The sequence below is a fragment of the Antechinus flavipes genome, chromosome 5 (genome assembly GCF_016432865.1).
Source record: "Antechinus flavipes isolate AdamAnt ecotype Samford, QLD, Australia chromosome 5, AdamAnt_v2, whole genome shotgun sequence".
Taxonomy (NCBI): Eukaryota; Metazoa; Chordata; class Mammalia; order Dasyuromorphia; family Dasyuridae; genus Antechinus; species Antechinus flavipes.
Genome location: NC_067402.1, coordinates 62,380,003 through 62,404,750, shown reverse-complemented (window position 1 = coordinate 62,404,750; position 24,748 = coordinate 62,380,003). Strand labels below are relative to the sequence as shown.

General features: G+C 33.8%; 1 protein-coding gene across 1 annotated transcript in view; it reads right to left on the bottom strand.

The window, feature by feature from the left end:
* Positions 1-24,748, bottom strand: part of MYO3A (myosin IIIA) — a 216,293-nt gene that overhangs the window by 108,749 nt on the left and 82,796 nt on the right. The window contains exons 9-13 of the mRNA XM_052001420.1: positions 11,926-12,025; positions 5,143-5,259; positions 4,256-4,360; positions 3,825-3,908; positions 2,368-2,570 (exon numbers count right to left, since the gene is read on the bottom strand). Coding sequence (XP_051857380.1) covers positions 2,368-2,570; positions 3,825-3,908; positions 4,256-4,360; positions 5,143-5,259; positions 11,926-12,025 — 609 coding nt within the window. The remainder of the gene's footprint in view (positions 1-2,367; positions 2,571-3,824; positions 3,909-4,255; positions 4,361-5,142; positions 5,260-11,925; positions 12,026-24,748) is intronic.

Here is a 24,748-nt window from a genome sequence, read left to right as displayed (position 1 = left end):
GCTTAAAGACTATCAATGAAAGGGAGTTCACTACTTCCTGAAGTAGCCTATTGTGCTTTTGGATATTTCTAATTATTAAAAAGTTGTTCATTTGTTCCTTTCATGAAGGTCAATTTGCTTTTGCAACCAATTTATCCCCTATCTTCCCAATAAATTGGAGTGGCTCATGATTTTTCCCCACTGATCACTCTTGAAATTCTGCTCTGCTGATCATTTTTGGGATTTGTCATGTGATGTGATGTGATGTGATGTGATGTGATGTGTGTGTGTGTATGAGAGAGAGAGAGAGAGAGAGAGAGAGAGGAGAGAGAGAGAGAGAGAGAGAGAGAAATGAGAAGAAGAATAGGAGGAGGAGGAAAAAGAGGAAAAAAAGAAGAAGAAAGAAATGAAAGAGGGAAGAGGAAAAAAAGAAAAGAAAGAAACAGGATGAACAATGAATTGGGCCCAACTGGAATATTAAACTAGATTGAGTTATGCAATATGTGTAGCATTTTTAATGATCTAAGTTTTTCTATGACACAGAAGTCCATCTTTTAAACATCGATATTTTTCCTGTGGTCCTTTATGGCTACAAATCAAGAAATACAAGTCTCTGAAAAATTAAAATTAGAGATCACCCAAAGATCAATGAAAAGAAACATGGTGGTAGTGAGGAGGCTATAGCAAATGACCAATGATGTATTGAGTAAGAACAGTAGTACAAAGGAGGTCAACAGAGAATTACATGACTGGAAATGATGCAGGGGCAGTAGTTGAAAGACAGCCTTTCTATTCCACTGAATGTCAAGAAAACTAGAGTACAGAAACCTTAGGGAATATTTGTAATTTTGTCATTCTATGATTTATAGGAGGATATAGACAAGTTGTATAAGATGATATGTATGGATAAATTAGAATTCAGACAATTTGGGGGATAATCTGGAATGCTGAGAGCATAAATTCATCCAAATATAAAACTGGAAAAAGGTGGAGGCCAACCATGCATTAACAGGTGTGATATTCTGGGTACTCTTGAGATCTTAAATCAGAGACTCAACCTTGAAACTTATGGGTTCTTTTTTTGGAATGATTCTTTTAAGTGCACAAAATAAGACACATAGAATTATTTAAAAAAACAAAACAAAGAGTACTAAAAATAAAATGTAAATTTTTTTCCTACCCATATTCATTTCTTCCCTGAAATCCTTTCACAGATCTCAGGTTAAGAACTTCTGTACTAAAAGAACAAGAAGATTGGACCCATGGCATCAAATAAGAAAGTATGGAAAGAGGTCATTTATTCATTCAGCAAACCATTACAAAGTACCTACTATACTTCAGGCACTATGCTTGTAATATGAAGACATGTATGAAATAGTTCCTGCCCTTAAGAGAGCTTATATCCGGTTTGTGGGAATCCTAATAATTAAATAAACAAACAAATACATAAATAAATGCACAAAAATCAAAGTTATTTAAAGTGGGGGACAGTCATGGGCAACTATGGGCATCAAGATAGACCCTTTATCAGAGATCATCGTTGGGCTGAACCTTGAAGGAGGCAAAAGGATGTGACAAGTTGAAGATGAAGAGGTAGTATATTTGTATAGGTCAGGGCTCCTCAAACTTTTGAAATAGGGAGCCAGTTTACTGACCGTTGGAGGGCTGGACTATAGTAAAAACAAAAACTTTTGTTTTGTGGGCCTTTAAATAAAGAAACTTCATAGCCCTGGGTGAGGGGGATAATCGTCCTCAGCTGCCGCATCTGTCCTCAGCTGCCGCATCTGGCCATGGGCTGTAGTTTGAGCACCCCTGATAGAGAAGATGGCCTGTTCAAAGCCATAGAGATAGAATGTTATGTTCAGGGAATAGCAAATAAAACGACTTAGCTGGAACACAATGTATGAAGGTGAGTAATGTGTGATACTTCTGAAAAACAGTTTGGAGACAGACTGTGAAGAAGTTTTTCCATATAAATGGCTTTCTTTGTAATCCTATATAGCTTTTTCTACATATGTAAAAACATTATTCTGATAAGGTAAATAGACTTCAGGCCATCATATTGGTCCAAAATACTAAAAAAGTTTAATAATTACGTTTCTAGAAGCAGTAGGAAGACATTGAAGCTTCTGGAGCAGAGGGTTGACCTGGTTAGACCCATACCTGTAATATATGAGATTGGAAGCTGTGGGGTGAACAGATTAGAGTGGGGGGTGGGAATTTAGAGGCAGGGAGACAAATTTGTAAGCTTATCACTGAAATCTACATTGGTAGAAGGAATATCCGCACTAATGAAATCATGATTGGATTTAAAGCCATTGTATCATAAAGTCTGTAATAACACCTTTGGTTACAGTTCCTCAAACCCTGGGCTTGTTTTTTACTTACACAGCTTGGTGGATAACTCTGGACTTTTCAAGTAAGTATTCTGAAATTTGAGCTCCTATCACAACTCCGGCAGAGGTGAAATTCATTTCTAAATATTTTCCAAAACGGCTTGAATTATCATTAATAATAGTGCATGCATTGCCAAAGGCTTCCACCAGATTGTTCACTTGGAGAATCTTTTCCTGTAGAGTTCTGTTATTAGCCTAAATAAAAGAAAGTATAACATAGAAAGGAAATCTTAGTAATATATATGTACACATGCATATCTATATGTAAGCATACACATACATTAAATCAATTTCCATCTTTTTAATATCATTATTTTTATATTGCATGCTTCAGCTTGGTGATTATTCAACCTAAATGTAGTCAGTTGTAAAATGTATACATGGTGAGATATGGTATATTATGCATATTGAGTCATTGGAATGTAATGAGGAAAAAAATTGCACTTGGAGTCAGAATTTTGTGGTTGGTCATTCATTTCAGTTTAGTCTGGCTCTTTGTGACCCCATTTGGGGTTTTCATGGCAAAGAAACCAGAGTGGTTTGCCATTTCCTTCAATAGCTCATTTTACAGGTGAGGAAACTGAGGCAGACTGGGTTAAGTGATTTGCCCAGAGTCATACAACTAGCAAGTGTTCAAATTGGGGTTTGGACGCAGGCCTTCCTGACTCCAGGGCCAGCCTTTTATTCATTGTACCACCTAGCTGTCCATCAGAATATGTGTTCAGATCTTGACCTCGACAGAATTTTGGATTTGGAAGGGGCTATGCAGTCAGTCGACACCCACAAAACAATCACTACTAGCACGTAGCATATCTGACAAGTGGAAACTCAGCATCCTTTATTCATTGTCCTCTATCAGATAACTAGCGATGTGATCTCAGCCAAGGTATTTGACCCCTCCAGATGCTTCTGCCTTGTATAAAGGTGAAATAATACTTGTTATACCTACCTTTTAGAATCATAGAAACAAAAAGTTGAAAGAGGGGTTCAAGAAAAATCTATTGCCCAAACAATAAGCCCTGTTATACATTATCCTCTTCCTCCCCCAGGTGATCATCTAGCCTTTGCTTAAAGACTTCCAATGATTGGGGGGAGTTTGACTGCCTTCGGGGGCCCCCTCTCCCACTTCTCCATCTAACGCTCTATCTCCTTGTACTGCTCATACATAGCTCAGGCTGATGGCGCAGTCGATAGATGGCTGACCTCAAAACAGGGAGATACCTGGCTCAAAGTCTGCCTCTGGAATACCCGGCGGTGGGACTCTGGGCAAGTCATACAATCTCCCAAGAAACTAAATCACCCAGTAAGTTTCAGAGAAGGAGCAGGTCAGTATTAGTAGAAACATTTCTCTTACCTGGCAGTTTCATATGCAAGTGAAATCACATGTTTAATCCTTATTTCTACTATATGTGTGTGTGTGTGTGTGTGTGTGTGTGTGTGTGAGCTTACCTTTCCAAGAATAGTTAGCTGCTGCACTAAGAGATGGGCACTTTCAGTTTTTCCAGCCCCACTTTCTCCAGAAATGACAATACACTGCAATGGTTTTTAAAAAAGAAAAAAGAAAAGAGAACAGTTGAAGTTTTTTGTTCTGTGTTCAATGACACTCTGAGAAATAAAAAAAAAAAGCTAACATTTAAATAGAGATTACTACATGCTAAACACTTTACAAAGATCTCATTTGATCCTTATAACAATCCTGGCAGGTAGATGCTATCATTATCCCCATTTTGCAGTTGAGGAAACTGAGGCAAACAAGTTAATAGATTTGCCTGGGATCACACAGCTAGTAAGTTTCTGAGGCTACATTTGAATCCGGACCTCCAATACTCTGGTGCTGAAAAATATGGCATTAATACCAAGTCATATGAGAAGAACCTTACCTGATCTGAATTATATGTTACCATAGACTGATAGCCTAAGTCTGCCACTGCAAAGATGTGGGGAGGGTTGGCGGTTCGCTTTGCTCCAATGTAGAGTTTTGAATGCTGGAGAGAAAAGAAGACTTGACAAATCAGAATGCATCTGCAGCTTGTGGGTTATATATTTTTTAAAAATAGATCTCCTGAATTATTCACAAATATATCCTGAAATTTAAGAACAAAATCAAAACCGGGGTTATCATATGCATAACAGGGATCTATGATTTCGTTAGTACGTGGTACACCTGACATGGAGACTCCTTCTACCAACGTAGCTTGACATTTTTTTTTTTTTTGATAACTTTACTGAATTGTTTAGAATACCGATGTGTTAAGCGATTTGGCCCCAGGACACACAACTTATATGTGTTAGAGTTGGAATTTAGACTCAGGTTTTCTTGTCTTTCAGGCTGGCTCTACAGAAATCTAATATCTTAAATAAGGAGTTTAATTAATAATGATTTTTTTTCTCTATGAGCTGAGTGAAATGACCACATGCAGTTTTTCTAAAGACAGTGTTGCATAGTAGAATAGCGCACAATCCCTTCCTGAAGCAAGAAAGACTTGGCTCTTTCTTGGCAATCCTGCCTCTGATACATATTAACTGCTTGAACTGAAATAAATCCTCTAATCTTTTAGAGTTCCAGGTGATCATTTAAAACTTAAGCTACAAATAGTTTATAATCTGTCATGGTGGAGAGAGTTTTTCTATTAGGACTGTACTATATGTTATATAGTACAGTACCTATACTATATTGATAAAATCAAAGATTCAGACCTTTGTGCTCAACAAAAAGGGTAAAATACATTTGATATAAATGAGAGAATGCAAGCCATTGTTTTCATACCTTTGTAGAATAAAGATCCAAATTCTGAAATGGGTTAATTGCAATGAGTATATCTCCCACATAGATGTAGATCTGATCCCAGGAATAGCACTTTTGGAGCTGCTCTGACACTGTTTTCTGTAAAGGCAAAAAATGGTGTTTTTGTCTTTTTGTTTCTTCTGATTGAGTGAAATTAAAGAATTAAAGAAATGAATTTCCTATCTACTTAATTCTGATTTATAACAAGCATATTATTTTGAATCAGAGATAAGGATCAGAAAGAGGAAAAATGGCACTTCACACACATATATACTCAGTTGCAGACATAATAGTGATATGACTATAAGTATTCTTCATAATCACAGACCTAGCTGAAGCTATTTGTCTTGATTTTAAAAGCAAAGATGTGCCATAAAAATGGTGGCCAGATGCTATTTTCCAACTGAAAGTACTGATATTGAACCTATAGTATATTATAGAAAAAAGGAATGGGAACAACTATAAAACTTCATCTACTAAAAGCCAGAGGGAAATGGTGTAAGGTTAAGAGGAAGAATAGAAGAGAGAAAGGAAGGTGGCTTTTAGAGGTATTTAGAACTTGGTTTGGTTCCAATCACTTCATGTTATATGAGCCTATAGTTCAGTTTATCATTTAATTTAGAAATCCACGAGTAAAAACTTATTAAATAAGCTTTTTATCCTTGACAAATCACATAAAATCAATATTAAATAAGGGTCAGAGATCAGCATTTATGAAAACTCATTTCTTACATGAAATAAAGTTGAAAAGCAGAAAGAGGTTTTTTTTTTTTTTTGTTTGTTTATTCCTTATAAAAGATTTGAGGAATGGACAGTGGCTAGAAGCAAAATGGCAAGAGAGGAAATACTTACAGAAGTATGTATTATCCTTGTGGTATATTTAAAGCCTATTGTTCTAAACTCTGAGGGCTATTAAGTTAAATTTAGGGCACAGTGGATTTTTTATATCCAATTAACAATAATGTACAGCTATTTACACAGTCAAATTATGTGCATAGAATTCCTCAAGAATAGAGAAATGCTCCCAGATTAAATGTAATGCAAATGATCTGTGCCAATGGAAAATAGATAATAATAGCAACATAACATGCCAAACAAAATTTATCTTGGCCTATGTCACATTTTTGTTCTTCAAAGGAGGTTCAAGGTAAAGTGATTATCTTCCTGCTTTCACCTCTTCTAGGTTGTATGTTCATCAACAAGATGATTGGGAAACTCTTCTGGTCCTATACAGTCTCCCTAATAGCATCCAATCCTGACCCTAAGGGTCAGGAGAGATTACAAGCAAAAGAGGGACAGAAAAGGTAAAAAGATAGGAAAGAAGACAGATTATTTTTTTTTCTTTTCTTGTTTTCAACATCTTTAGTCTTTTACTCCCTGAATTTCTTTTGCTCACTGGTAGTTCTCATTTCACTGTTCAAGCCTGGTAGAGCAACCATGGCCAAGAAAGACTGTTTTGTTAAATAAAACATGGGTATAGTGAGCCAGGATTCATCTGAAATCCCTGAGCCTTCTCATGGCCTGAAGTTTAGGGATCTAACCCTTCCTGTTAAAGGAAATTTACAAGTGGTACCTATATCTACTGGCACCTTTCTTCACTTATTTAAATATTTTTGGAATTCTTACTTATTTCATTGAGTGAATAATCCCTAAACATTTAGTACCCTTTCTGATGCTGATAAGCCTCTCCAAATTTATCTAGGCTGGTCCATAAATGGGCATAGAATTCCTCAGCTTGCCAACTTGACAGGTTCTTCCAGAATTTGGTTTAAGAATAAATGGTCACAAGGGATAATTTACCCATAAGATTTTTGGAGAAGGGAAGAGTTTGACCAAAGAAGAACTAGAGAACATCATGAAAAGTCAAATGGACAATTTTGATTACATTAAATTAAAAAGTTTTTGCACAAACAAAAGCAACAGAAACATGATTAAGAGGGAAGTATCAAAGCTGGGACAAAAATCTTCCCAGCCAGTGTTTCTAATAAATATCTCATTTCTAAAACATATAAGAACTGTGTCAAATTTACAAGAATATAAGTTATTCTCCAATTGATAAATGGTTAAAGGATTTGAACAGATAATTTTCAGATGATGAAATTAAAGCCATCTATAATCATATGAAAAAATGCTCTAAATCACTATTGATTAGAGAAATGCAAATGAAAACAACTTTAAGATACCATCCCATACCTCTCAGGTTAACTAAGGTGACAGAAAAAGATAATGGGATAAATATTGGAGGAGATGTGGGAAAATGGGGACACTAATGCATTGTTGGCAGATCTAACCATTCAGGAGAGCAACCTGAAACTATGCCTAAAAGGCTATCAAACTGTGCATTTGCAAAGCAAATAGCTTTGACCCAGCAGAGCCATTATTGGTCTGTTTTCCAAGGAAATCATAAAGGAGGGAAAATAATTCACATATGCAGAAATGGTTGTAGCATTTCTTTTTGCGGTAACAAAGAATTGGAAAATGAATAGATGCCCATAATTTGGGGGAATGGCTGAATAAGTTATGGTATATGAAGATAATGGAATATTCTTATTCTATAAAAATTGATGAACAAGTTGATTTTAGAAAGGTCTGGAAAGATTTACATGAAATGATACTGAGCAAAGCTAGCAGAACCAGGAATACAATGTACAGAATAATAACAAGAATGTGCAATGATCAATTATGAAAGACGTGGTTCTTCTCAGTTGTTCAGTGATCCAAAGCAATTCCAATAGAATTTGGACAGAAAATGCTATTTGCAAGAATTATGCAGATTGAATGTAAATCAACACATGCTATGTTCATATCTTTTTTTCTTTTTTTCTCCCATGTTTTCCCTTTTGTTCTGATTTTTCTCTTCCAACATGATTCATAAAACAATGTTTATTAAAAATAAATAAATCTAAAAAAAGGAATCAAAGCTTACCTCCTTGTCATAGAAAGGTAGTTCAGTTATAAAACAAAGAAATAAAGAAAATTGGCATTTAATAGTACTTTACAAAACCCCTAACCTGTTATCTCAATGGATCCTCACAAAAACATTTTGAAGTAATTGCTCCTAATATTGATTTACAAAGTTATTTGGCTCACAAAAAACTTATATATTTCCATTTTACACATGGCAAACTGAGGTTGAGAGGTAAAATGATTTGTTCAGGGTCACATAGTCAGTATCAATGTCAGAAAATCAAACTAAGTCCTAAAAATTCAATGCTCTTTCTACCACTTTATACAATTTAGGGATAAATTTCCCACATATCACACTTGAAATTGCATCTGATAATATACATATGATTATATTATATATGTCTTATAAAATTCAGACTAATTTTTTAATTTCCTTGCTTTATTTAAAAACCTAGTTATGTTATTTAGAAGCAAAATAGAAAAATTTGGGTTGGCTTTCAGGACCAGCCACCCCCCAAAAAAGATTCAAATGCTGTAAAACTTACTCAAGCAAGAAAAAACCCCTCAACATTTAGTGAGCTCCAACATATGTAATTCTCATTTCTTACTGCTGTAAATCTCCTAGAATTTCTTACCTCAAAACAAGAAAAATTTTAATTTTATGATCAGATCCCTTGTGAATTCAATTGAACAATGACAGCATTTTGAAAAACTGTCACTCTAAAAGACAAATCATATAGTTTAAAAGCCAGGGCTAATTTTTTGGGTGTTCTCTTGTAAAAAATCATTGAGTGATAGTTTAATTATTTGCCTTTTTCAAAAACAAAGATGAAATCTAGAGTCAATTTGTTATTGATGTATGAAATAAATTAATGAAATACTCGATTTTAATTTTCATTTTGATCTGCCCACTAATAAGAAGCTGTTCAGTCTAAACTTTCCCCTTTATGATTTAAGACCACAAAATGACAAAATACACTTCTCACAGTGCTAAACTTCATAGTTAGGGGCAACTAGATGGCACAGTACATAGAACACCAGTCCCGGAGTCAGGTGAATCTTGATTCAAACCTAACCTCAGATACTTTCTAGCTTTGTAACCCTGGACAAGTCAATTAACCCTGTTTGCCTCAGTTTCCTCATCTGTAAAATGAGCTAGAGAAGGAAATGATAAACAACTCCAATTTTCACTTTTCCAAGACAAACCTCAAATGGGGACATGAAGAATAGGATATTTCTGAAATGACTCAACAAACATTCACAGTGACTAAAGAGTGTCAGTGTAAGGCCAAAATTTAAAATTTGTTTGTACTAAACTCAGAAAATGAAATAGATCCATAAATATTTGAAATATTCTAAAATACTTAAAATACTATTCTTTAAGTACCTAAAAGAAGCAGGTTCTAGCATCTGGCATAGATCCATTCATCTCTCTCTCTCTCTCTCTCTCTCTCTCTCTCTCTCTCTCTCTCTCTCTCTCTCTCTTCTCTCTCTCTCTCTCTCTCTCTATCTCTCTCTCTCTCTCTCTCTCTCTCTATATATATATATATATATATATATATATATATATTATCTATCTATATCCCCTCCCATCAAGCATTCATTTTTTCTCCCTCTCAATTCCCCCATCTATTGAAAGAACAGACAGAACAAGTTAAACAAATTCCAGAATAAATACCAAATAAATGACCACATGGGTCATATCCAAAAATGTGTTTCTTATTCTAGATAAGAATCATATCTAGATAAGATAAGATAGTTTAAGATAGATAAAAATGATAGTTTATCATTTTTCTGAACTTAGGTGAGTAGCATCAGTCATCTGGAATCATGATTAATCATTAAATTTAACATATATAAATTAAGACTTCCAGAATTGTTTGTTTTACGATAATAAGGTTAAAGTATAAATTGTTCCTTGAGTTTTGCTCCTTTCAGTTTACATCAGTTCAAATAAGTGCTTCCAGGTTTCTTTGAAATGGCCTTTCCCTACCTTTTCTATTAGCACAGTAGTATTTAACTATATTTATATACCATATTTCTAAAAGTAAACACTTAATATAAAATACAACATGGGAATAAAACATAATTTTAAGGAAGCATTCTCCTCTTGATCATGTTTGAAAAAGATAAAATCTTCATTTTCTCATCAAAATCATATTGAATCTTATTTTGTATCCCATAGTTCTTCCATACTGTATTTTATTTATGGATTAAAGGCATATGCATTTAATGTACTCTGTTGATAATTTAGTGGTGAGGTTGTGGGCCAAAAGGTTTTATCTCTCTGAATAAAAGGGAGATAGGGACTAAATCTGTGATTTCACTGATTTAGAGAATTGATGAGAAAAAGTCTACCAATGGAGGTTTGAACTTTCTGTGAAACATAGTCTTAAAAAGCTCCATGAGTGACAAGAAATTAAAGGATTTGTTTAGAATCACACTAAATTTGTTATGTGTCTGGTAAAACCTGAACCCAATCTTCCTGGCTTTGAGGCCCACTCCCTTTCACTTGTGCCTGATTGTCTCTCATGTTCACAATGATTGAACTAAATAGGAATCATTCCATCTCTGAATACCTGAGTATCTAACTGATCAATTTATCACTTGCTTCTCTTCAAACATGCAATGCTGGAGGCATACTTGATGCCAAACTTCCTCCTGCCCTCTTTGGGGAATAATATACATTATTTGGAAAATTTAGTCTACAGGATTTTAAAATGTCGGTAAGTTATGTGGAAAAAGCCTTGATTTCAATATGTTTGATATTGCAAATGAAGTCATTTGTAAAAGAACAGTAGCTTTTTAAAAATAAAGCTTTTAAAAATGAAAGTTGAATGAATCAAATGCCAATTTCTGTTTACAGAATATTAAAGTTAACTTAGTTTATTTCTAAGCAAAAATAACTTTGTGTCAAAAGCCTTCAGAGAGCTACTGAATTAGGTAGGGCAGAGGGTCTAAATTTTTGCTGAGGAGGGGTGATTTTGGATATCTCTGAATTCTTGTGATTATTTCTGGACACTTGGGAAGATTGATGCTGAGATTGCAAGTTACTAGCTTGCTGATCACTTGCCCCCAGAATCAGGCTGTGTGGGAGCAAAATTAATTGTCTCTGTTGAGAATTCTCAGGAAGTATGAGTTAGGGATTGAAGGACATAGGAGAAGTTTGGTGGTGACAAAAACACTTTCTTCTTCATCTGGGGAACTCACCAAAGCCTGGACAGTGAGCATGGCTGGAGGAACAAAATGGCTTGCAAATCAACTTAGCTAAGAATTATAGAAAGAGCCTCAGAGGTCATCCAATTCAGCCCACAATGAACAGAAATCTTTGCTTCAACGTAGCTGACAAGTGACCAGCTAGTTTCCTTTGGAAAACCTGTAGGAAAATGTAACAGTGCTTTTGGAACCCATTATTCTCTGGGACATTTCTAATGAGAAAGAAGCTTTAAAAAGTAAGTTGAGCTGAAATCTTCCACTGTCCCTCTGGCATCAAGATAGTTATCACACCTGTTTCTCTCCCCCTTTTCTCCACCTTAAGATTTCAAACTCAATAGATCATTGTCACTTGAAGAAACCTGATTTTTTTTGGAGAGAGATAAGCACTACTGTACCTGGTGGTGAAGTTTGAGGAATGTCTATGTTGCTAGTACTACAGAGTGAGGGATTAGAAGAAAGTATGCAATGTGCTTTATGGTGAGACTGGACTTCTGGACTAACCATACTTAGATTTAATAGATTATGTCAATGCTACATAGGAAGCTGAGGGATAGATCATCAAATTATAAGAACCATAGAAAGGGGCTACTTTTAATAAGATAAAATGCCATTTGAGTAACATGTCTAAATAGTATTTCTTACCTCATCCAAGACTTCAAGAGTAGCTAAATCATCCACATCCTTTGGAGAAGGTACTGAAGTTTTACTATAGTTACTTTTCTTGGTATGAATTCGCTCATGTCTACAAAACAAAACAAAAAACCAAAATTTCCTTATCTAAGAAAATGTTATTGACACATTAGTAATAGCAACCCATACACATTCAGAATTGATCAACCTCCATAACGTCCATAATCTCCAGCCTACCAAAATCCAGTGATGTCACTTCATTGGTGGACTTTCCTATGTAGCAGTTCAAGAATAAACCAACCCTTGTTTAGATCTACATATATCATTTCTAAATATGCCTTATTTAATTATGAATAGGTTTGCTTCAAAGATAAAAATTCATGTAGATTTCCTGTCTTTTTTTCCTTTTTATAGAATCTAGTTGAGGCTGGTATTATTCATAGGAAAATATTTTTCTTTTCTCAGTAAAATTCCACTGGATTCTGAAAAAATTCCATTTATCTTCAAAAGATTTCAAATCAGGAGAAAATCAAGTCCAGGAACAATAAAAATAAGTTTTCTGGTTCAGAAGGAAAACTGCTTGGTTATGGAAGGTTTGGGGATGAAAAGGCTGGAAAAGAGAGAGATGGAAATGTTATGGCTAAATTCAAGTTTCATGGCTTATTAGTCATCAGCTCACATCGACAGAACTCTTTCAGGTTTATAAAGCACTTTTGGCTTCATAGATGAGGAAATTAATTTTTAATTTTAACATTTTAATATGTATTTGCATGAATAAATAAAAACTTTCTAAAGTAGGAGACATAAGAGACAATGAAGCAAAGATGAATCCCAGTTAGTGTGAATAACTAATTTGGTCATGAATTCACATATGCACTGTTTGAAGTTAGAATTATGTAAAAATATGGTAACCAATTATACCCAATCAATAATGTGAATTTGAATAATGTGACCACTTTAGAGAATTCATCATTTGCACTAATTGGGATCTAGTTGAATAACATATGGAAACCACAGTGCACATGAGGCCAGAAGACCTGGGTTCAAAATGCTGGCTCTGTCACTTAGTAATTGTGATTTGGTAGAAATCTTTAGGCTTTTGGAGACTCATTTTTCTAATATTTAAAATGAGAGTGTTGGATCAGATTATCTTTAAGGTTCCATTCAGCCCTCATATTCTCTGAGTCTATAAACTGCAATAGAAGTTCATTATTTCTGCAAATAGGAAGTTAGGGTTCATTTTAGAATCTGAAGGAAACAATTTCATTACATTATAATGTGCTCTTTAATATCACAAGAATCTGTCATTTCATTGTTCTATCTCCTGATGTAGACTGTAACCCCTATATAATTTAGTGATAGGTTTTTGATAGGTTGCTTCCATCAAAAGTATTTGTCATCCTTCAGTTGACCTCTTAATGAGAATCTTTAAACTCAACAAAGCTGATTCTTGGACACACACATATACACATATATTACATACATATACATATTTATCACACACACATATACATACACATATACATACTCTGTTTTCATGTTAACATTTGAAGCCTTGGAAAAACCTATCCAAACTTATACCCTGCAAAGCATAACCTTCACGAACTCAATGCTACCTCCAAGTCAACTCCAATATGAATCAGAGTAAGATTTCAATGGCAGTTATCCCATAAAACTGCTTTAAAGGAAGTCAGGGAGGAAAAGTGAAGGAAAGGGAGATTGTTAATCTTTCTTGACTTTATCAGTTCATAGAATCATTGCTCTAGAGTTTGTAAGGAATTTCAGAGGTCATTGAGTCCAACTCTTTATTTCACAGAAGTGAAAATGCCTTTTTCAGGGTCACTCAAGTAGTAAGTAATGCTGATAGAATTTGAATCCAGATTCTCTGACTCAATTGCACTTTATTTTTTACCTATTCTAGATGACTCAGTTCACCCTTGACTCACTTTAATGTGGAAAAGAACAAAAGGAGGAAATCTATCACTTAGATTCCCCAAATAATTTAATATCCAATCTACAATCAAGATGAATAGTGATATTATAATATACTGTTATTGCTATTTACTGATATAATATGCTGCCTTGATGTTAAACTTTTATTCTTAATCTATAGATTATATAAAATCTAGCATCAACCCAGGTGAAACAGGATCAGATGATTCAAAAGCAAAAGAAATTTATTTTTTAATTTTCAAAAAATCCTACATACATTTATTTTTAAATGAAATGTTGTTTCAAATAATAAGCATTTTTTTTTCTTTCCCTCATACATACTTGCTGGAAAGAGAAAAAAGTAAAACAAAACCCTTTTAACAAAAGCTGTTTGTAAGGAAGGAAAAACAAATTTCCAAATTGGTCATCTCCAAAAATGTGTGCCTCATTCTCAATATTTAATCTCCCATCTCTCCTGTCAGGAAGTGGGTAGCATTCTTCATCACTGGCAAATTAGAAGGAATTTGCCCAGTCAGTTGTTTTTTATTCATGTCCCACTTCACGATCCCATATGTTGTTTTATTGTATAAAGATACTGGAGTGATTTGCTATTTCCTTCTCTAGCCTTTTTTTTTTTTTTTAAATAGATGAGGAATTGAGCCAAAAGGTTCACACTAGCAACTGTCTAAAGTTGTATCTGAACTCAGGAACATGAGCCTTTCTGACTCCAGGTGTGATATTCTATCCACTGTACCATCTAATTACTAGTTCTAGGAATTTAACTCAATCCATATCCATCATTTTACAAATGAATAAAATGTATTCTGAAGAGCCATACCTGTAGAACCCTAGTGAGGCAGATCCTGTCAAGGTGGAAAGGCTTTGAGTAAATGTTGTGGTGATGGGTTAGTGTATGGCAGTGCTTACAAACAGGATCTCACTCATAATAGGTGCTTAATAAATGTTTGCTGATTAATTAATGTCATCTCAGAACCAGTCTAGTTAATAGTATGAACTGCCCATTGTCAGTATTTATTAACTATTTATTAAGAGCTTACTATGTGACAGGTACTATAGTAAAGCTCTAAGCATACAATGAAAGACAAAAACACATTCAAGAATCTCTTCTTCTTTTGGGGGAGACAAATAAACAACTGCAAACAAGTTTGAGGTGGTGAGGGTCTGCATCAAGGATTGGAGAGGAGTCTTATGTGAGAAATGTCATGAAGGCAGAATTGACAGAGAGGAAAACTCTCTAAGTGAACATTGTCTTTTGGCCATGAAAACTATTTGCTAAAAAAGAGAATTGTGATGTTTAACAAAATAGGATGTTGCCCCATTAGGAAGAAGTAGGGAATCATGACTTCCTAGTTCTGGCCCTCATCACTTTTCACTCAGATTATGGTTACAATTTTCTAACTTGTCTCCCTTCCTCTCCTATTATTTCTAAGCCATGCTTCATGTAACTGGATATGTCTAAAGCACAAGGTTAGCATGTCAATTCCTGAATTCAAATCTGGTCTCTTTCTAGTCTAGACACTTTCTAGTCTGGGCAAGTCACTAAACCAGTTCAATTTAACAGGCTTATATTTTTAGAACTAAACAAATGCTCTATTTTCTTTGATTCAAAATCATTTTTTAAAATTTTAAAGCATTTTCCAATTACACATAAAATTTTCTAGTTTTCATTTTTAAAAATTTTGAATATCAAATTCTTTTCCTCCCTTATCTCTTTGCTCATTAAGAAGGCAAGCAATATGAAATAGGTCATATATGTGCAGTCATGCAAAACACATTTCCATTTTATATTTATTTGCATTTTAGCAGAAAAAAATTAAATGCTCCAGAATCAAGTTCTCCCTTACCTCTCTTAGCTGTTTTGTAAATGTGTCTTAGTAATAATGAGAACTTGGATTAAAGTATATATAAATTAGTGCAAATTCATTACCACTAGAGGAAAAACATTGCAAAACACACATTCTACTGATAGTGAATCAATATCAGATTTCATATATGAAGGAAAGACTTGCATTTATTTTGAATGCATAGTCCTTATGTGTACATGCACACCTATATACAAACGTGAATATACACAGATTCAATCTGCTAACCCATGGCCATGTATTCAGTTTGAGCTGAAGTTGAATGTGGTGATAGAGGAGTAAGACAAAGGGAAAACTCCTTTCTCATTCTTACTGTTATTTGGGCATTAGCCAAGGTATTGCAAATGTCCAGAGACAAAGTTAATGATTGTCGAGCACATCTCCACTGGAATGGTCACTTCCTCACTTTCCCTTAGCTCAAGGTCCAGTGTCCTGGACTTGCCATCTTTGCTTAAGAAAGAAGCTTCAGGGCACAAAAATTGTGCATCTGTGTCTCCATCTCTGTGGTCATACATCATCACTGTGGATGATTACTAAGAAATGATTCTGCCAGATGAATTGACCTAGAATGCAGTAGTCAGCAATTCTAAGATTCAGTTCAGCCCTAGTTACTGGGAATACTGTCAAGAAAACTATCTAAGAACCAGTTGCATCTATTAACTTCACATTTTTTTTTACCTTTTCAATTCTGTAATCTATAGTATCAACAATATTATTCCTCAGACAATTCAGACAAAATTAATCTAAGTCTGAAAACCTTCAAAGATAACATCATAATAACAATAATTCATTTGCATAATGTTTCAAGGTTTGCAAAGCACTTACATATTTTATCTCATTTGATCCTCATAGTAACTCTGTGAAGTTGCTATTTTCATTTTTTAAGGAATTAAAGCTAATATAGGTTAAGTAACTTCCCCATGACCATACATCTAACAGATATCTGATTCAGGATTTCACTTAAAGTCTACTTGATTCCAAGTCCAATGATCTATCCATAGTATGTAATATGTACATAGTGCATAGCACAGTCATAGAATTTTAGAGAAGAAAAGGACTTCAAAGAAAATCTTAATTCAAATCCCATCCCAAAACCCCAAGAAAGTGTAGTCCAGAAACATTTTATGACTTATTCAAAAAGTGATATAATTAGGAAAAAAATCCAACCTAGATCCCACCCCTGCCTTGAGGGAACCAGCATTTACTCTCAATTCATAAACATTTTTAAAACACCTATTATGTGTCAAAAACTCTTTTAGGTAGAAGGTATACAAAGAAAGGCAAAAGACAGTCCTTGCCCCAAATACCATAATACCATTCCACATGGGTAATATACAATTTCCCTTCATTTTAAGTCTATTTTTAAAAATATGCTACTTTTTCAAAAGTATTCTAATGTATAACACTTTTTTTTTGTGATTCTCATGCAATTATTGCATAGCATTATTAGTTATCTATGTTTCCATCTTTAGCCCCTACTAAATTGCAAACTCCATGAGGACAGGGATTAAAGAATAAAATAATAACAGAGTTGGAATTAGAATGAAATTCAGGGACCAACCTCATATTGCATAAGAGAGGAAACTCAGAACAGGGCAACTCAAGGACACATGGGCAATGTGTATCAAAGATGAGATTTGAATCTAGTTTCTTTGATTACAAAGATAGTATTCTTCCAACTATACCAAGAATTCTTGCCTAAATTTTGCCTTTTCCCTAAGTACTTAATAAGTGCTCTGCTCACATTGGGCTTATGTAATAAATGCTGAATGATTGAATGAATAAATTGAATCACCTTTGCACTGACACTTAGTCAATGGCCAAAGTCTTCTGATTGGCCTTTGAGTATTTTGTATTACACAGATTTTTTCAACATTTGCAATTTTATTTCTTAGTGATATTAATGTCTCAAAGTGGCTGGACATGCTACATTTCATAAGTTACCATCATAAAATTTTAGTGCACTTAAAAGTATTGCATATACTCCTGACCACTCTTTATCAGTGGCTCTTGACAATTCCCATGACCTTTCTCCTCATATTGTGTTTTCTGCTCAGAGGCAAACTTATGGAGCATGAAATTTTGACCAGATATAAGGGATGAGTAAAAAACAAGATGAAAGAGATGGTTCAAAAATTCATTTTAAAGATAGCAATGATAAAAATTTAACTTAAAGATTGACTCAAACAATCTGTAACAGTACAGGAAAATTATGTGCAAGATAATACACATTTTATATGCTTGGAAATTAGCTCCAGGGAGATTTTTTGTGGAAGACCACCATGTCAAAAGATTAGAAATTATTATGAAATAAGCTAAATTAAGTTCTTATTTAAATCTTCTTTCATGTTGTTGTATCACTATTCAAACTTCACTCTACTCAAACACATCATAGGACTGTTTCCAGTATTGAGAAATTCACATAAAAGGTATCTTAAGAACATCCCATTCAGGATTTTTTACACTGGAAATTTTACATTGAAGAAGAAATAGTTACTTATTGGATTTTAAGGGAGTAACTTTTCTTTATTGAGTTAATTGAACTGAAAAAAACATAACTATAGGCAATTTCAATTGATCTCCCTCATGACACCTGTACAAGAGAACCTAAAAGCATCATGAGAAGGAAGCTTGTTCTGTTTGAATCCCGACTACAGAACCAGTAACAATGGATGATATTTATACTCAATATTAAGAAAAATTTTCTAACAATTAGAACTAACTAGTTTTCTTGAAAATATTAAAAAAGATGATGAATGTTTAAATGTCCATTAATGTCTCTTCCAACTCTCACTGGGAAAGAGAGGTATTGTTAAAAAAAAATCTCAAAAGGTTTCAGTAACATTAAAAAAAAAAAAAAAGATGATCAGGTCCTGAAGTAAAGCAAAGAAAGAAATTGGAAAACAAGGGAGGGACGTTGTTTTTTTTTCCATACAAGATTGCTGCATTAAATCCATGTTTCTGAATTACTTTGTATCCTTGATGATATGGCTCAATATTTATTAGAAATGTATTTTCTTCAGTAAAAGTAAATAAAGCTGTTTCAATTTATCAATACAACTTCATAGTAAGGATGAAAATTTGATATAGAGACAGCAATTATTTTTCACATAGTATTTTTTTAAAAGTGTCTGAGGTTTGAAATAGAAGTGCTATATGAACTGCACCCCAGGGTATATGTGCCCTTTTGATGGCAAAGCAAGAAAACAATTTTTTATTATTCTGCAAATCTGTCTCTTTAATACATGTAATAAATGGAAAAACATAATTTAACAACATCAGCTGCTCACTAGAGGAGAATGAAAGTGAAACTATAAAAATTCAAATTCTCCTCTTCTCTCTTGTGTAAATTGAACATCTCCCAAAATGACAAATATAGAAACTAATTTTCCAAAATATGAGTGAATCAAAAGCAAAAATATTGAAGTGAGTCTAAAACTGCTTTATAATTTTTGTCTTTCTTTCTTTCTTTTTTTTTAAAGCAATGAACCCATTCATTTTACAACCAGAGAGAGAATGGAAACATCCAATGATGTTTCAATATATATATATATAGTTGTTTGGGAAGATATTATATCAGAATATGAAAAAAATCACATGCTATCTGAGATATAATTCAAAGCTCTGTCCACAGGAGGAGAAATACAAATCATTCAGTTGAAAACCAACCACATTTAAAAACAAAATCTTGCATACTTAATACTTTTCCACAGAATTATTTTCTGATGCTTATGATGAAAAGACTTCATTTCTTCATAGCAGCAGTATTTTTAATTTATTAAATCTGCTCAATAATTCTGTGATTATTTCAGAAATTATCAAGCATGTCTAGGAGAATTCTATGTCCATGAAAATAAAAATTTTTTAAAGCTCAATTCAATTTAAAATAAAATTTATGAAGTTCAACCCTAGACATTTGGCTAAACATTAATAATAGAAAAAAAGACACAACATTCCTTACTCTCACAGAGTTTACATTTTATTGTGGGGATATAACGAGTGTACTAATAATTAATCACAAAGTATGTGAAAATAAATGCAAAGTAAATTAGGGATGCAGCATATTGATGATTAAAATTTATAATTTTTTAGTATAAATATTAAAAAATACAGGAATATTTTGTGTGTGCAAAATTCTGGTCATCCAGGAAGATAACACTGCACAACCAGTTAATCAACAGACATTTATTAAAGGCCTATTATTGCCAGGCACTATGCTAAACACAGATCTTTGAAAGTATAACACCTGGGGGGCAGCTGTGTGGTGCAGTGGATAGAGCACCAGCCCTGAAGTCAGGAGGACCTGAGTTCAAATCTGGCCTCAGATTTGGCCTTAATCCTTCCTAGCTGTGTGACCCTAGGCAAGTTGCTTAACCCCAATTGCCTCAGAGGGGAAAAAAAAAAAGTATAGCACCCATGACATTTAATTAAACAGTGTCAATTTATTTTAATAAAGGAAAAAGAAAGTATATTTATTAGAAATTTCCATATTTTCATACATATGAAATACAAATGAAAACTTAAAAATTACTTCCCAGGATAATATAAAGTATATGAATGATCAAGGTCATCAGGAATAACATGTGCATGTTTGTACATGCATACATACCTTTATATATAAAAATATGTATTATGATATATATGGACAACTAGATAGTACAATGGATCTGAAGTCAGGGGAGATTCATTTCCCCTAGTACCAAACTGCCCTCAGATACTTATTAGCTGTGGGATCCTGGGCAAGTAGCTTATCCTAATAGCCTCAGTTTCCTCACCTATAAAATGAGCTGGAGAAGAAAATGACAAATCACTCCAGTGTATTGGCCAAGAAAGTACCAAATGGGATTACAAAGAAGTCAGACAACACTGAAAAAATGATTTCATGTACATATATACACATTTATATATATAGTTTTACATATGTATATATATATATATATATATATGTATGTCTCTGCTTATGTTTTTGTTTTATAGTCACTGTTTTCATAGTTTTCTTAGTTTTGTTCACTTTACTTTGCATAAATTTAGCTTCCCTCCCCCAAGCAAATCAATAAAAGATGGATAGTGCTTGAGTGTGCTATTACAGTGAAAAGAACACTGGTCAAGACAAACCTGAGTTATAATGTCACTGTTTCTGGTTACTAGTTGTATGATAGTAAGCAAGTCATTTAACTTTATTGAGGCTCAGTTTCCTCGTCTTCAAAATGGAGATGATAATAGAACTTATTCCACAAGTTTTTTATTATAAATAATTTTGAATTTGTATAGATTGATTCTCAATGGGCTCCTACTTTTTAATTTGGGGGGGAGGGGTTAATAGAAAGCGTTGCCATTCACATCTTGGTGTCTATGGGACATTTTCTCCCTGCCTTTAGCTTCATTAGGATATATTCCTAACAATATGGATTTTTCAGTCACTTTTCTTAAAAAAAAGTATCACTCCAAATTTTTTTTTTTCTGAAATCCCTTCCATTAATTTTACAGATGAGAAACTTCTTGCCCAGAGTGGAAAAGTGATTCACCCCCAGTTACATTTGTATAGATAGCAAAGTCAAGGTTTAAAGTCAGGTCTTCTGATTCTCTTCTGTAGTTATTTTTGCCAAATAGTTTTCAGAAATGGAGCATTTTAAAATTTCTCTTGAATCAATCCAATTCTGACGTCAATTTTCAGAGGCTTCTAATAGAGTTTTGCAATTGTTTTGATTCTTCTAGCTTTGATGTCTGTGATTCATACACATAACTATTGGACCATGATTTCATTAGTATAGGAAACTCCCCAATGAGGAAGCTCTCTACAAATTCAGGTCATATTCTTAGAGTTGCCTAAAGCAGGGCTGTCAAATATATATGGCTTCCCAGTCTGATAAGGTTGCCCCAGAACATTACTAAACCAGATTAAGACATTAACTGGGAAAAATTTAGAACAATAAATCAAAGTCTAATGAAACATAGATAATGACAATTTTCTAATATAATAATAATAAAAAATAAATGATAAGTGTAAGTTTTTTAATATAACATGTGTGGTGCATAATACGGGCCTCAGAAAACCTTATGTATGGCTAAATGGTCCCCATTTGTATTTGTGTTTGACACCAATGACTCAGAGCACTGAGGAGTTAATTTTTGTTCAGGCTTGCCCTTTCAGTATGCATCAGAGGCAAGACTTGAATTCAGAACTCCTGGCTTAAGGCCAACTTTTATCCACACCACCATGTTGCTCCTCTGCCTGGCATGCAAGCACATTAAAGCTATATTTTAAAATCTCATTAAATTTTCTTTTTAGAATGCTATTTTAAAATTGTGTTCTGGTAAAAGTTGGATTTATACTAAGAGGTATCTTGCATCTGAAAGCAGATTTGATTTTGCATATGAATAGTTTGTCTCTTCTAAAAGGAAAGATTATTTGATTTAAATGACTAATAAATTTCAAGCAATCCATAGCAGCTGACAATCCTCACTGGGATACTTCTTTAAGAGTAGAATGGAAAATTACAGTTAACTGACTACAGAATTAAAGAATTTTCAAGTAGAAAGAGAAGCTAAAGATCAGCTTCTTCAATATTCTCATTTTAGAGGGAAGGATATCGAGACACAGAAAAGTGAAATGTTCTCAAGGTTACACAGGAAGTGGTAGAAGCAAAACTAGAATCCAAGCCTTTTCATTAATCCAGTATTCTTTCCATTCTACAATTAGATAGACACAAATAGTCTTGTAGAATACATCTATGATTATAATCTCTCCTGCTTCAGTCATGGGAAGAGGAGAATGGAGGAATCAGGGATTACTAGCAAAAAATCTTTTAGTATTTCAGAGCTAGATGATGGCAAAAATCTATTAATATTTCAGAGGGCAGAGATGCAAAATAGGAGCATCCTTTTGATTAGCTTTATCAAATTAGTTTGGGGAATAGTTTTCTTATGGCTGAGACTGAGGAAAGTTGAGCAGAAACTGCCAAGAGGGCTTTGATAATCAAGCTGGTCTTAAATCCAAGACAAAAGAGGACTGACGCTACACTTAGTTCAAGTTTAATCAGAAAAGAAGTTCTTGAATCAAGACAATTAGAGATAAAGCAGCATTAAATTATGCAGTGATTGATAACAGATAAGAAGGAGTTATTATCTAACTGCCTTTATGTAATTGTTTAGAGCTGAAATGTTTTCTTTAGAAAGTTAGCATTTTTATACTGCCTTAAGTTTTGCAGAACACTTAGGTTATCTCAGTTGATCCTCTGCAATTGCCTCTATTTTACAGATGAAGAAATGGAGGCTTTTGAGAAGTGAGATTATTTTTCCAGATTTAGTTATCATAGGGCAGTTAGGTGGTGTAAAGGACAATTGATTGGATAGAGTCCTGAGCCTGGAGTCAGGGAGACTCATCTTTCAGAGTTCAAATCTGACCTGAGACATTAGATTTGTGATCAAGTCATTTCACCCAGTTTGCCTCAATTTCCATATCTATAAAATGAACTGGAGAAAAAAATGGAAACAACTCCAGGATCTTTGCTAAGAAATCTCCAAATGGATTCATGAAGAGTTGAACATGACCAAAATGATTAAAAAACAACAAAAATACCACTCAGTGTCTGATGCAGAATTGGAATTCAGATCTTCCCATCTCCAATTTGAATACTCTATCCAGTGCCCCATCTAGGAGCTGTAAGTTCCTAAATTGCAGGAGAGGTGCTGCTCTGCATTGGCAAATGGTATTTTCTTGTCAAGAGTTCTTTAAATTAATGAAATCACAGATCCAGTCTAAATCTGGGCTACTTATATATCACTTAGCTGAGCCTTGAAGAAGAAGAGCTTTAAAAATGCATACACACATATATGCATATATATGCATATATTTTACACGTTACATGTACATATATATTTTTATATATTAGGATGGTGGGATTTTGGCAGGGGAAGGAAACTTGGAAGTCACTTGTCGTTTGAGGAAACTGAAGTGCAGTGAAATTCAGGGTTATGTCCAAAGTTGCAAAATATTAATAATGGTTATTTTTACTATAATTAGCATTTATATAACAATTATATAAACAGAAGAATGTTTGAGGAATTGTGTTATGAGAATGAGGAAATTGAATCAGACAGAGATTAAAAGACTGGATCAGGGTCACATGATTTTTTAGGGTCTGAGGCTGAATTTGAACTTGAGTCTTTATGACTCCAAGTAGTCTTATCTACTGGGATTCAAATCCAACTCTTACACTTAACTGATTTTGATGCTTTTCCCACTCTGCCACTCAAGCTTTGTTTTAAGATCATATCTATATGAATCACATATAAGCAGTGTTTAATTCTAATGATTTTAATACAGTGTTTTAATTCTGATCAAGATAAAGCACAAAATGTCTAGATTCTCAGGGGATTAAATCTGATTGCTCAGAACAAGCAATTTTGGTCCCTTTTTCCACTTGCTGGTAGCATGTGGTAATTGTAGGTTTAGATACCTCAACCTTGAAAACAATTCACAAATTTAAGCCTTTATTAGATGATAAGTGTAGAGTTGAGAGAATTCTTAGAAATGATCTGATCCAACTATCCCATTTTATAGATGAGGAAATTCAGGCTCAGAAAGTGCTTGCCCAAGGTCACACAGACAGAAAATTACAGCTCTGACTCTAATTTCCCTCTAATTCCCATGCTGCTTAAAGCTCTATTTAGATATAGGCTGATGTTAAGTCTAGCTTGATTGCTTCAGTTTAAATTCATCACTATTAATAGTATTAATACATTTATGTATTGTACATAAATACATGTGAAGGTCTTTTTTTAGGATTAAATAATTCAATCCCATGAAAATTATTTTAGAGGCACTTTTTTCCTTCATTAAAATCTGAATTCTTTGGGGTTTAAGTTCTCTCCCCTCCCCTCCCCTCTTCTTGTAAAAAAAAACTTGTGAAATTGGTCAAGTAATAGTCCTATCATACAAAAACCTTTCATCCCATTATACTTATAAAATATTTTCTTTCAATTCATAATACAATTTTGTGCACTTAAATAACAATTAT